This window comes from Trachymyrmex septentrionalis, unplaced genomic scaffold (assembly GCF_001594115.1).
Source record: "Trachymyrmex septentrionalis isolate Tsep2-gDNA-1 unplaced genomic scaffold, Tsep1.0 scaffold44, whole genome shotgun sequence".
NCBI classification, from domain to species: Eukaryota; Metazoa; Arthropoda; class Insecta; order Hymenoptera; family Formicidae; genus Trachymyrmex; species Trachymyrmex septentrionalis.
The window spans coordinates 836,837-852,266 of record NW_017305611.1 but is presented as its reverse complement, the minus strand read 5'-3'; the positions used below and the strand labels follow the sequence as shown (position 1 = coordinate 852,266).

Below are 15,430 nucleotides of genomic sequence, written 5' to 3'. Positions count from 1 at the left end.
CACATGAATTTATGAATGTTCTGCAATTTATTCTTACATCAACTTGTTTTACGTTCAATAAAATATTTCAACAGACTTTTGGTACATCTATGGGGGTCTCCTTTATTCCCCATAATTACGGAATTGGTTTTGCGAGATCTAGAAGAAAAAGCTTTGAATTCGATTAATCTAAACCCAATTATTTATTACCGGTATATGTTGACGATATTATCATAAGTGCTCTTAGCAACCGAGTTGGTGACATTCTAATAACTTTTAACAGTTTTCATGACAGACTTCAATTTACAATTGAAATTGAAAAAGAAAGAATCTTAAATTTTCTTGATCTCTCACTAAAAGTCAATAATGACGAAATTATCATAGATTGGTTTCATAAAGAAACCTTTTCGGGTCGCTATCTTTCTTTTTACTCTAATCACCTTATCTGGCATAAGACATGTGCTATTTTCAGTTTAGTTGATAGAGGCGTTCTTCTCTCACATCAAGTATTATATATCGCCAAAAAAATTTATAGTTAATTAGTATACTTATTATGAATGGTTATATCCTTTGAACTTTATTTTCAGTCATGTGAAGAAAAAAATAATATATCTCATCAATAAAAAATCATTACATTATAACAAAGTTAAGAAGGATGTCAAAAACTCGAATCCTAATTAAAAAAATCTTTTATATTATCGTTTTTACCAAACGTTATTAATACTATCACGTTTGTTTATTTATGTTACATATAAAGAGTCTTCACACCGTTGTTAGTTATTAATATTATCACGTCATTCATCAATAAACTTACACAAATAAATAAACTGTCACAACTGATTATAGATAAATAAGTTTAAATAAGCTTAATTCTATCATTAGAGTACAGAAAGACAGATTAAATGTAACTTTTTTCCAAAATGTGATGTATAAAATAAATTGCAATGATTGTAACGTATCATATGTGGAATAGACAAAGAGACAACTTGGCACTAAAATTAACGAACATAGAAATAATATTAAACATGATTCGTCTAGACATTGTGTAATCACACAACATATCTTACAACACAATCATTTATTTGATTGGGAAGGCACGAAGATTTTAGATTCTGAGAATAATTACAATAAGAGAAGAATTTGAGAAATGTTATATATTAAAGAATAGACAGAGAGAATTAATTTGCAAAAAGACATAGAAAATCTGAACGACTCATATTTTGTTCTATTATATTAGAGTCCGTTCGGAATAACAATAATAAATAGACATATACTTGGATGTTGATCTGTTCTGTAGAACGTTTTTATGTTCGAATCTGAGCATCGATTGCGATTAGATACATTTCACGTTTATGTCCTGGCATTCATGTAAGTCTCATAATTTATCTCTTCTTTTTTACAAAATTTGACTCTAACAGTTTAATTATGAACAGATTAATTCTCACGCGCTGAGTTCTTAAAATCTTGTTATTGATTCTCGCTAAACAACGACGATTGATGACTTTAATTTTGCCTCGACATAGCGTGATGCTGAACATTATAATTATTTTTGGAATGTCAATACATTTTTATCACAATCTTTGAGATGACATCAATGATTTGCCGATTTTGTAAGTTCTGTTACATTTACACATTGACAACAAGACATTTTGAAATGATTCACCGATTTTAGTGTGTAAGACCAGTTTATGTGCGAACAATTTTTATACACTTTTGGTAATATATGTTAAACAATTTTTTTTTCACCAAACTTTTTCAATCAGTTTTTATCTAATGTATAACTGAAGAAGAACCGATGGTCCCGAGACGTATCTTAAATTTGTTATGTTTAAGTATTAATTCAAATTGTCAACCATCTTTGACTCGATCATGGATCTTGTTTAATATTTTTTTCTTTTTTTTTTTTAATTGTATTTTTCTAATGTGGTTTCCATTACTTATAACTTTTTTATTAATAAAAATACATATACATTTGCTTTTATTTCTTAAAAAAGATATATGGCATTTTAATTTAAAACAATACTTACAATACATTTATTTTTATGAAAGTTATAAACAACCGAAACCGGGTTAAGTATGCACCAGTGTTTGTTCTTCTAGTGTAACGTTTAAGAATTAAATACGCATGATGAATATTACCGAAATTGATAAGTTACGTTTTTTGATATAATCTTACGATATAATTTTCACTGAAGAAAAGGGATCAATTTCAAATCGCTGCTTGAACGATATTTCAGCGTATCGGAACCATAAATTCTTATTCACCCTGAACATCCCAAATATACGCGACTGACGCGTGCATTCCGGTATTTCGATAACATCCTCTGGAGCACACGGTTTGTTTCCGCAAAGCGAATATAAACGTACGATCTTCTCCGGGCCTCTCCTCCTCGTTGGTGCGTGTAAGCCGATACTTCGCTACGATTTATTGCCGTCTAGCGGACGTTCCTCTTGCTCGCGTATTTTCCCGCATGTCTCCTCGAGTGGAGATCCTCCTACTGAGAGGAAAGTGCCAGTAGAGCAAGAGTTGGGACGTTCGAGCGCAAGAGGTTGTTACAAAGTTTCCGTCGTACCCTGTAAGCTCTTAGACTTAATTTTTAATTAAATTCGTGTATACCTCCTCCATATCTCTCGCTCTTTCACCGACGCTCTTCTACAACTCGAGTAATCGGCCGACCGTAACAACGCGTGGACTCTCAAGGGAAAACTCTCGACACGAAATAATTTCACCGACACGGCACTGATTATATTTTAATGAAATTTTTAAAAACTCTTGAAATTTATAACTCTCGCGTGGACGCAGTATGTTTCTGTTAGTTTATTTAATGGCAGTGCAAAGATATATTTTCGTAAAAAAGTCCTCTATCAGTCGGCTTGCGCCTTGACATCGATTTTACATCGTAAGGGCATTCCTTAAATCTTTATTACCAAGTTATAAATTATATTATGGGCTGCTTTTACGATGTACTCTGTGAGGTTGATACAGATCGCGGTAGCACGAAAAAGGGATGAAAGATTGAAAAGATTATGAACACCATCTTGATGGGAGACATCTTTATATTAAGATTTCAAAATTCTTCTTCCTTTAATTATACATGTAATTATAAATATAAAACCAAGCATACAGTAATGATTGATTGACAGGGAGAATATATTTTAAAATCATTTTAAGTAGTATAGAAGATTTAATAAATAAAATTTTTAACATATTTTAAATAATTTTTGAGAACATATATAAAATCGAATTATTTGATTTTAAACAATTTATTGCTTATCAGAGAGTTATTTCTTATTAGAATAAAAAAAGGAAATGTTAAGAAAATTATCTTATCTTAGAAATAATATCTTACTTATCTCAGAAATAATATCATTTTCTTCGGCCGGGATCTATCATTCTATTGAATCGCTTAAGAAAATGCGATTTATCTTGGGTATCGAAAGGCTGCGAGCAAGCTCACGATTTATCTTCATTAAAATTGCTTGACTAAGTTTGTTTACTTACCGCGTATGCGAGATGTCAAAATATGACTGTGATTAATTCTCTTGTTATTCCACGCAGTGCTTCTGTACACTTCCGGTGTGTATGATGCACAATGAAACTATGTACGAAGAAAGTTTCGTAACAATGTGTAACAAATTTGTCGCTAGATAATATCCGATTCAGCATTGAAGTTGATTTTACTACGTCGTGTATTTCGCGAGTTTCTAACATATGTCGATAGAAAGCTAAAAAATGAACAGTTCCTTTATAAAAAGTCTGATATCATTAATATTAATGAGTAAAAGCAATATTATCTTTGTGGATATTAAATCGAAATTAGAGAAATATTAAAAATTCTTATTCGCATATTATATTTAAAATTCATATATCTATCATTTTTGCATTTGATATCTTCATTTGCTATTTCAAACAATGATCTCAGATCGGTTTAACTGAGCAATATTACCTCCGACACTCGTCCATTTTATCATACATTCGAAATGTCTCTCGAAAATGTCAGTGCAATTTAATGTAGTTTTCGCTGGAAAGTTTCGAATGTGGAATTCCTGATGGAATCCTAAATCCGATTTTATTCGCATTTCTCTGCTCGGTATGCAAATGAATATATAAAAAAAGAGACAGTTGTTGCACAATTTTTTCTCATGGTCACATGTTTCGTAACAAAAAGCATTAAATGGAACATTATCGATATTTATGGAAGCAGATATTATGGCATACGTTAACATCAATCAATTTACATCAAATAAATAAGGATTAATGTTGAATAGACTGAAAAATAGAAAATTAACAGAATAATTATTTATTTTCTTATATAAATTTTAATTCCTTGTTTTTTTTCTGTAAATAAGAAGATATATATGAGACTTTTTTTATTACAGAAATATTTAAAAGTCTTTATTCTTTATTTCTTTACAACAAATCGAGAAATAATTGTTGAGATAATTTAAGAGATTTTATTCAAAGATCATGAAAGGATTTGCCACTGCAGAGGTATTCGAAATCAATTGCTATTATATCCCAATTTGCTGCAAATCGTTGGAGAATGAATTTTCTCGCGATAATTTAATAAAGATAATGCAATGCCATTACTATCCTACGATCTTCTCGAAGTGAGTAAAGAAAGATTCTTTGTCGTGGAATTATTTCAATCGGATTGCTATTATGTCGTAACGACGTTAATTTACGGCAGATCGCCGGGCAATGAATTCTTGCGATAATTTAACGAAGACGATATTTCACCGGCGCCGGTGCGATTAATTACAGCGAAACAGCAACGATTTATTCTCACCGTTGCGCTGCGCGCGATTCCTTAGAAAATGCACCGAACTGTTACTCACTGTCAGGCTACTCTCGAAGACCCAGCGTAAGTCAGGCTTAAGCGCTATCTAATCCTGCAAGCCTGGGGAACTAACATTTCCCCCGTGATTCCCGCAACCGACGACATAAGTCATAGTTACATATTTGTATATGCAGCGCAAGAGTTGCGGGTACATACATCCTCGAAAATTTAAAAGCCCAGTTAAAATTCAAAAATTCTCGCTGTTGTACGTAGATATTTTTTCTGCATTAATTCAAGGATTTTTGATACGAGAGTAATTTAATTTATTTGTTAGAAATTTGAAAACATTTTTATCTAAATTAAATTGAAATTAGTGTATTTAGTGGAAAAAAAATAGCAGTAAAAAAATAGTAGAGTTATAAAATGCTATTTATTCATTTTTTCTTTCAAGAATATCGTTTACACCACGTAGATGCAGATGCAGTATTTTAAGTCAAATTACTTATCTCGAATTTACTGAGAACGTCGTGTAAGAATTTATTGAACCATTATGCTGAAGTACTACAATAATACATGAATTTAAGTTTATTGGTGTAATTTTTTAAATTTTAGCCAGTTTTTATGGCAAGTGCTAGTCAAATTTACCATGATAACGTCACACAGAATTACATCGTCGATTTATACTGTCCTTAATGTTTCTACTTAGTATCTTTTTTCGAAGGTGTACTCGCATAATAACAAAAAATAAATCGAGTGGGTCATGATTATTGCTAACGCAACCCGCATATCTGTCATGCGGCGGTGGATACCGTTACGATCCACGTACGTGCAAAGTCACGACCATTTATCGTCAAGTCGAGCTTAATCTAACTAGTCATTCGTCAAGACGAAGCACCTGCGCGTAAAAGGATCAACTAACGAATCGATAAAACGAAGTAAATTTCACGTGCAGTTATATAAATATGCAAAAATAACATATGAAATAAAGTATTAGATGCATTTAATATATTATATATTCGATATTATTATTGCACTGATACGCAATATGTTTGATAGAATAAAAAAATATAATTTCCAAATCCTTCTGATATGTATTAAAGTGTTTATCTACACTCTAAATTTCTTGCAGTGAAATCTCACCCCAAAAAAAGGTGAAAATACAATCTAACCCTTGAAAAAAATGAAAATATTTCATTTCTTGAAAAAGAGTGACAATTTTCACTCTTTTTAAAGTGAGTCTTCATTTCAAAGGATTAAATTTCACTTCAAAAAAAGTTGAGATTTTATTCTAAAAGGAGTGAAAATCGTTAATCTTTCTTAAGAAATAAAATATTTCCTCTTTTTTTCGAGGGTGGTTGTTACTCTCTTAGAATGAATTTCACTGCAAGAAATTTAGATTGTAGTATGTATTGAAGTTTGTTTTTAACTTCTTTCATATAATAATTTCACGAAGAAAGTGGAACCTTGTAGCGTATTTTGTAGTTCCAAAACATTTTTAATGGAATTATTTACACAGAAGACGCATACATACCTAACGAATATGATACGATATGTGTGTGTTTATGCATGTATGCACGCGCGTGTGTGTGTGCGTGTGTGTGTGTGTGTGTGTGTGTGCACTTACAAATTAACGTAGCTTTAATTGTCCCAAATTGCTCGGACACGGTCGCGCTCGGCCGCAGTTTTGAAATTCAAATCCCGAGTGCTCTCTCTTTCTCTCTGTCTCTCTCTCTCTCTCTCTCTCTCTCTCTCTCTCTCTCTTTCTCTCTGTTTCCTAGGACTATGCCTCGGCTTGGGATTAAAGCGGAGTTAGCCACCGAATACTTAGCTTCTGCATAATTAGTGCTGCGCTGAATATTTATCGAATCGACTACGGGAGGATCGGCGACTTCGTTTGCAGTAAGTCCGGCCGATCGACTGCGTCGCGTGGATCAGGAAATTAGATTCACGGCGTACTTCCCTCTGCAGCTCTGGCTCGAACAAAATCAATTTCTCGATACGGGATAAGAGTTCGGAGATATGAGAAGGTGTTCGGGAGAGGAGAAGAGTTCCTATTTCGAGAGTACTAATCTCACGATTTTTCTTGATATTTTGTACTTCTCATTTTACGGCTGAATTTTTGCTGGAAAACTAAATTGAAATATAGAGATAACGAAAATATAAACCCGTTTATCTTTCTCGTGATATAGAGAAGGATAATAATTTATAGTAATAATAATGTCGATATAATGTTAGCTATATTAGAAATTGTCTGAATAATCTTACATCTACAGATTGATATTAGATACCAAATGAATGTATTGAAATGAATTTATTAGATGAAACATCATACATCATCCATTCATTTATTACAAAATAACAGCTATTTCCCGATTGTCTCTGTATTATTTAAATGTAATATTAAAAATTAAATCTGAATTATTTAAATATTAAGAAAGAAAAGTGTTTGATATTTGTGATTGTAATTGCTAAATAATAATAATTAGGAGCTGCATTTTTGTAATTATTATTGCTATGATGTTATCAATAATTATTTTTATAATTCTGTATACAAACAAATATGTAGTAGGCACCGAGAAAATGACTATTGTAATTTGTACCTGTTCTCGGGCCTAAATAATATATATTTTTATAACAATAATAACTAAAAATAGAGTTCTTCACTTATTTTTTTATATAATTATAGTCACAAATACTCAATGTTTTCTCCTGACAAGAAAAAGCTTCTAGTATTCTTTTTCGATTTTAATGAAACGTGTAGAGGGAATGAAAATATTTGATACATATTTTTTTTATCAACAACCACATATTATTTAAGGGAAATTTCACTCTTGGAAATCAGCCAAACTTTTGTTATTCGATTGCCGATAAAAAAAATACGTATTGAATATTTTTGTCCTCTCTAAAAATCCATCAAGTTTCATTAAAATCAGAGAGTGGGACATTTCCCTTGTGAGTGTAATTTTGAATAAATAAACATACTCTCTAAATTCTTTGGAATGGAATTCGCACACCAAAGAGTGAAACTAAACCAATCTTGAAAAAGAGTGGCAATTTTCAATTTTTAAGAGTGAGATTTCACTCTTCAGAGTGAGATTCACTCTAAAAGTTTTGGAGGGTATGTATTAGATGAATGTATTAAATAAAAAAGAGAGTAGATTTAAGTACACACCGCCTGGATAATATTCACGTTTCCAATCACACAACGTCTAATAATAATGATTAATTCCGTGAAACAGAAGTGCAGAGCGGACGTAGTTTCTCTGTGAATGTCTACCACCGGAAGAGAGGCAAGATTATCGAGGTGGGCAACTCTCACGGACAATTAGTCGCACCTGTCGCTGACCGCCGCGGCTTCGGGCACTCTCGCGATACAGAAATCCGCCCATTAATATCGCGCTGGATAGAACTGTCGGAAGCACCGGCGTGCATCCACATGGGATAGACTCTTATTATCGTAACTGTATACAATCGTTAATATCAACCGTCCGGTCATCGATACCAAGGAAATCCGTTGCCTAGTCGTCTTTAAGTTCGATAAATACTGACGAAAAAATCGCGATCGAGTTTTCTTCGTAGCGTTGGATCGAGATGATGGGAAAGGCAGACAGTGAAACGGCTGTCAGGTGTCATTATGTAAGCAAAATCTTCTTGATTTCAGGAAGTTTCGCTGCAAAGGTGCAATTTTCATTGCATCTCCGTGGAATTACTGTATTCTATTAGAAACGATTTTCACGATTGATTGTAATAAGCGATAATTACTTTTATCTTATGAAATTATGCTATTTCGTTATTTCGTAAATTATAATAATTTCAACGCGCTTGCAAGGCGCGGACTCAAATGATAATCGCGTGCACGGAAATATCAACGTAGTAGTTTGTTTCAGCGTGCTGTTGCAAAAAATTGAGAGAAATTACAATACTTTTTCAGCGATGAAAGTAACGAAAGCCGAGACGCAGCGAGAACAACGGGGGATATTCTGGGAATTTAAATGTATGTACAGACGTACGGCCGAGAATACAGATAGACGGGTGCGGTAATGATGGCGCGTGCCCTTCTCTGCGCTTCCCGAACAAACGTGGCAGCGCATAACTTGATATTGCAGACGCAATTCTTTCGAATGAATAAATAAGCGGGATTCTTCCATGAAAAGAGATATGGAAATCAACCCAGCTTGTCGCTAGTTTGGAGTGGTATCCGACGGGACGACGACCGATTCAGACGTGGTCTTAATTTACCAGCGTCACAGGAAAAAAAACCTCGTCGCAGGCGGAAGATATCGATAAACATTTAATCGTTTTCCATCGTCACGTCTTTGCGACCTCTCTTTATGTATTACGTATTAGTAATTACACGATAAAATGACAGTAAATCGATGGTAATGAAACGTAATCCCAACCAATGGAATTTTATTTACTCGAGACACGTTCAATTCAATACAGTCATAATTTTATTAAAGACTAACTGAAGCCAACTTTATAACTTGAAAGTATCAAGAAAGCATAATTAAATAAAAAATGATTCTATCGTTTATGTTATGAGAAAAACTATTATCTGATTTATGTTGCTAAAAAGGAATATATACGAGAGAATATATATGTATATAAAGACAAGATAAATCTATTGGCTTTTGGCTTTATTTTTACGACGATGAGAGCGCTCCTTCGCCTTTGTACATTTCTCTTTTTAATAAAACGACCAATTTATCTGATATTTCATAATTTATATTATTAGCTAATGAAAAATCTGGATATTATACTTTTATAATTAATTTGCTTTATTATAGCACAGTTCTTTTTCGTTGAAAATAATTACGAGCCATTTTCTTTTAGGCACTATCGCTTAAGAGATTTTAGAATATCATCCATTTCTACTTTTTCTCGTTTAGATTACGTTTTGCCTTCGTTTCATTTGCAATTTTAATTTGTCAAAGAGCGTAATTGTACAGTTACGCTTTGGAATGCCAGTGCCAATGCGACGCGTCGCAAATAACACAGAACGGTTCTGTAACGAAACGCCGTTAGATCGCTCAACATTTACATCGTTTAGGTCAACATCGCCTCGGGATGAGAGTTTCCTTTTCCCCTTTTCTCCCTTTCGTAAAATTGTTCACCGTAGTCGTGCTGCACCTGCGTCTCTTTATCGTCTCCGACTATGTTTCGCGTCCCTATGCGCCCCCGCCGTTCTGCTTTATCGCATCCCTTTTCACTCGTCGTTGACGGCATAAAGAAATATCTGAAATACCCGGAATATACACTTCCGCCGAGACGTCTTTCGTCGAGGCCGGGAGAAACAAGACCGTTTATATCCTGCCGTGCGCGCATTTGGCGAATGTTCCTCCAAGGGGGGTCCTTCTTGTAATGCTCTTTATCTTTCCACGTGTGTCTTCAGTGTATGTCGGTTGGTGGTAGTGCAGGGGATTCGATCGAGCGCGAAGTCTATTCAGCCAATGATAATCGACGGTAGATGCAACCAGCGGCTTGGAGAACGTTAGCCTTTGCTTTTCCTCCTCGTTCTTTGAGAAAGAGCCTGCCGGTTTGCCGGTCTCGTAATCATTCTCGAATAATCAGACGCGACCCGGGCAACGTTTATAGGATCCAGTTAGATTCCTTTTAGTCTCGACTCACACACTTTCCGCGCTCTTTCGCTTCTATCTTTCTTCACAGGAAGTATGTATAAGATACTCCGACGTATTCGATAAATTTAATTTACGAATTATTTATGCTGCTTAAACGTTAATAGAAAATACTGGCTAATTTATTTAGCTGATGATTTTATCAAGAAATTATATATTTTTGTATAGAAAATGCTATTATTAATATTATTATTTCTGTTCCGTTTAAAGAGAAACAATCATAACAATCATAAATTATGAAATAAGATCATTTTTTTTGTTAATCATGTTCCTGAGTTTGTTCTAATATTCTTGATTATGAATCCCAGCCCAAGAAAAAGAAAACGACAAAAGGACGTTAAGCGGATGACATGGAATACAAGGAAAGTTCGCCAAAGTTACCTACGTATGGCCCACTTTCGTCATAGTATTTGAGTAACCGCGATGACAGGATAAGACGTGAAACTTTTAATTGCGCCAGACTTGGCAAACATCCCCGGGTCCCTGCAACTCCCTTTTTCATCAATCCTTGCAAGGCGGCAGCTCCTCTTGTCAAACCAGCAGCAATTTGTACACGGTTGCTTCCCCTCCCTTCCGATGGAGATCAAGACTTCCTTCGGCTTTTAAACAAGTCTGTTATAGCAACTTTGCCAAGAAAGTTCCTTTAAAACACGCTAGAGAGCTGGATTATTTGCTACAACCTCGAGCCGAGAGCGTGTAGCAACTTTGATAGCTTGTAGTAGGTCGAACTAATCAGCATTCATAAATTAAAGAGCGCGCATAAATTAGGAGAAGTAAGGAAGTTAAAATTTTATACTCGGATCAAGCTAAATATTTGAAACTTAATTAACAATGTATGAAGTACTTGAAAGATTTAGCAGATTTTCATTTGTGTGTGTGTGCGGAAGCGCAGACTTCTTTTTGACTTGCTGCAATTTATTAAAGAAGCTCCATTTATTTCAGCCTGTTGATTAAATTCTTGCTTTATGAAAATTGAAAAAATTCATATATTACAAAACGTCGAATATATCGTGCTCACACGAAGTAATCAAGATAAAACTGAAGTGTTCAAGGTAAAATTTCAATGTAAATTTTCAAGATAAATTTTCTAATAGAACAATTGTGACTACAACATTTATATATAGTTGGAATATTCTAAGAAATATAAATCAATTGAAATTGTTTCGAAGAGAAGAGAAAATCTAAAGTTTTTTTTAACGAGAGTCATCGAATTACATCGAATTAATTTGATTCGCTATTTTTTACTTGAAAAGATTTATATTTCTCTTTAGCAATATATCGTGATATTTATCCACGTTCTCTCTATCTTCAGGTACCGAGGCCTTTAATCGAGCAATGCTCATGAACGTCGGTTATGTAGAGGCTCTAAAAGAACGAACCTTCGACTGCTTCATCTTTCACGATGTTGACCTACTTCCGGAGGACGATAGGAATCTGTACACTTGTCCCGAACAGCCTAGACATATGTCAGTCGCGGTGGACAAATTCAAGTACAGGTAAAAATATGATCCTCTCGTTACACAAAAAACCAATTCTAAATAGGAATTATAAAATACAGTTACACATTTTAAATTTAAACATATCTATATAATAAAATAATTGTGAAATATAAATACAAGGTGTCTCACATTACCGCATTTTCTCTTAAGAACATATTCTTAAGGTAATTTTGAGACAAAAATCCTAATACGAAAATGTCGAGACTACAATAATTTTTTAAATTATAAGTTAACTTTAAATATTTATAAGGTTCAAAAACCATTTTACTTTTATAGTCTCTATTATTATTTCTGGATTCTTTTGAACATTCTAAGACGAAAATTCTAATACGAAAATATCGAGGCTATGCTAGTTTTTGAATTATACACTATCTTTAACTAATTATAATTCAAAAATTATTGTAGCTTTGACATTTTTGTATTAGAATCTTTGTCTCAAAATTACCTCAAGAATACGTTAAGAGGAAATGCGGTAGTTGTGAGACATCCTGTATAAACGAAAAAATAAATTAAATTTTACAAATATCACTTGTAAATTATGTAATTTTCAACATTTTTCATGTGAATTTAGCTTATTCTTTTTTTTATTGCGAAAAAATTTATTTAATGCTTCTTTGTCTTCAGGCTACCCTACAATGATCTCTTTGGCGGCGTGTCCGCAATGTCACGCGAACACTTCCAGCTGGTTAACGGCTTTAGCAACGTCTTCTGGGGCTGGGGTGGTGAAGATGACGATATGGCGAATCGTATCAAAGCCCATGGTCTGCATATTTCGCGATATCCGGCAAATGTTGCGCGCTACAAAATGCTGGCGCACAAAAAAGAAAAGGCTAATCCAAAGAGGTGAGTCAAAAATGTTGCTACCTTTTATTCAGAATAACTAGCTTCTTTGAGCTTTCCTTCGGATTGTAATAGTTGAATACGTAATTTTTGATGATAGGTATGAGAACCTGAAGACAGGCAAGAAAAGATTCTCCACTGACGGGTTAGCTAATCTGCAGTACGAATTGATTGACAAGCGGAAACCGAAGCTGTATACATGGCTTTTAGTGAGACTGACGCCGCCTCAGCCCAGCTGATGGCTACCATGGATCGGCTGAAGGCTCCTGCACGCCAAGCTTTCTAGCGAGGTCAATGCAATTGTGTTACGAAAACGCGACCCTGGAGCTCGCCGCTCTTCAAACAAGCAAGATTAAATACGAGAGACATTTCCGTGAAATCTGTCAAAGAAACATGAAGACATTCTTTGAAAACACTCCTGGAAATGTTAGAATTCCGATTCATCGATGAAGAGACGAGATCCTGAATGCACCGGCCATTTTTATCCCTAACTGATGTAGCTGCAGACATTTTTGGCCATCCAGTAAATAATTATACATAATTGTGGCCCAATGGAAGGAAGTAATAAGCTCGAATGAAAATAACGAACAATTAATGAGACGAGAATAATTAGAAATGCTTTGTAAGATTGCATTATTCTCAATTAGGAGTTATTTTTATATTGACACGCTCTTTCTATATTCTTAATTTTATCATTTATTTCACCAAAAATTGTTTTCAATATTTTTTTCCGATCAAAAATTAATAAAATTAAAGACTAAATTCGAATATCGTTTGCTAATGTGTTATTCGGGAAAAGTCCTAAAATGAAAAATTACTGGAGATATGGCCGCATAGGAGATGCACAGAATCAACAAAAAAATGGTTGAAGGGCGTTAGTGGTAGGGATAGGAAAAGAAATGATGCTTCCACATCAGAGGTTCGAATATCTCGCCGCTGCGTGAGGGTCTCGTCTTCAGTTTTCCTTCTTCTCACAGAGGAGGCATTGTTACGTGATATATTTTTATTCCTCATATTTTTTTATTGCGATGATAGGTTAGAGAGCGAGTAGAGAGTAGCATATGAGCTGACGTGCCAAAGGAAAGTGTACGTGAGTATACTTGAGTGTGTATGTGCGTGTGCTGTGCGGAAGAAAGGAAGAGGAGAGAAAGCAGGAAGAGAACAGCCAAGAGGACGAAGAAGCTTCAATATCCTTCTTAGAGCCATGGCTACCGAGTCATGATATTATATACGCAAAGCAAGCTGTCGTCGTTCGAGGGGACTTTAGAGAGCTTCCGCTTTTACGGCTTATATATCGTATCCACCAAGGAGTGATCATCGTGCATGATAAAGTCTCGTTAGTGAATAGAAGGGAATAACTGAGCAGTAAAGATTCGAGAGATCGTACGATGACCTATTAATAATAATAAATCAGCCGTAATCCTTTTAAATTTTAACGTGATTCAAGGGTGTCCAATATTCGAACCCTTCCACTAACGGGGCACCATTTTACGGTGCTAAAGATAGAAACTGGATTAGAGTATATAATGAAGGGACAGAAGGGTGAATAATAATGTCATGGATAAAGTTTCTTCTAGGGTTAATCATGCAAGATGTAATGTGAGAGGTTTCGAATCGCTTTTCAAGATCGCGTCATTCGTTAACCCTTGATTCCGAGCATGTTGTAAGTTTGTAATTCGATCTTCTATGACGGGATCAGAGCTTATTTTTTTACAGGACTGTAAATTATCAATTGGCTTTGTTGCAAGGGGATTGATTTCTTGATCGATATAAGCGCGAGCGGCTGTATGAAACGGTACTTAATTGTTGTTTATTATTTGGTGAAGAAGCATCGAGTGTAAGCATGTTTGCGTTTTGCTCGCATATATTTAGGTACGAGAGAGAAACTGTTAGCTTCATGAAAGGTAAATATGCTTCCATAGGTTTATTTTATATATTTATGGAATAAGAACTGAAAACTTCTTCCATAGATGACTTTATTTCCAAGTTTACTTGCACCAATATCAATGAAAATTGAAAAAGTTTCTTTTCCAAGAAGAGACTGTTTCTAACTGATGTCGGTTAAGTTTAACTTCAGTTTAACTATTGCTGTATCTCTTTACAGAACTAAAACTAAAATGAATCATTTATTTAAAACAAAATTGAAAAATGACCTTAAAATAGTTGGAAAACCCTAATAAAAAAATCGTTGACGACAGGAGATACATTAATTAATAGATTAACAGTAATTGATTGCTCGATTTGCTCCTAGAATTGATGATTAATTATACAATTATTTGCATAATATATCTACTTAATATATCATAAATCATAAGATTCATCTGGATATACGCGAGCGTAAAGATTTATATGCGGAGTGATAGCAAGTGCAATCAAGACGTAGGATACACTAACATATCACGTCCTGTCATAGACACATGTATGAAATTTTACTGTGCTGTGGACGAGCATACTTAAGCGTTAAACGCAAGCGAGAGCGCGGGCTGTGAATAATGCATCTTTTTGTGGTCGAATCATGAGAAGGAGCAGGACAGTAATCGGACTCATTGCCATGACGAGGAGACGTTATTAACATCCTTTTCCGCATCGCGCATCAGCGATCAATACCTTATCCATCCCCTTATTTCAGGGTTCTCTGAACCCATTCAGCGACTTTCCGAAGTTTTTTTACCTGTCACTTTGCATTTTATGGTTT

At 34.4% G+C, this 15,430-nt stretch overlaps 1 protein-coding gene across 4 annotated transcripts in view; it reads left to right on the top strand.

Moving 5' to 3' along the window:
• The window catches only part of LOC108751471 (beta-1,4-N-acetylgalactosaminyltransferase bre-4-like), a 133,335-nt gene extending 119,911 nt beyond the window's left edge, over window positions 1–13,424 (top strand). For all 4 annotated transcript variants that reach the window (XM_018491699.1, XM_018491698.1, XM_018491696.1 and 1 more), the window contains 3 exons: window positions 11,709–11,892; window positions 12,520–12,738; window positions 12,836–13,424. In XM_018491699.1, the coding sequence (XP_018347201.1) occupies window positions 11,709–11,892; window positions 12,520–12,738; window positions 12,836–12,974 (542 nt within the window). In that variant the 3' untranslated portion in view covers window positions 12,975–13,424. The remainder of the gene's footprint in view (window positions 1–11,708; window positions 11,893–12,519; window positions 12,739–12,835) is intronic.
• The last annotated feature ends 2,006 nt before the right edge of the window (window positions 13,425–15,430 follow it).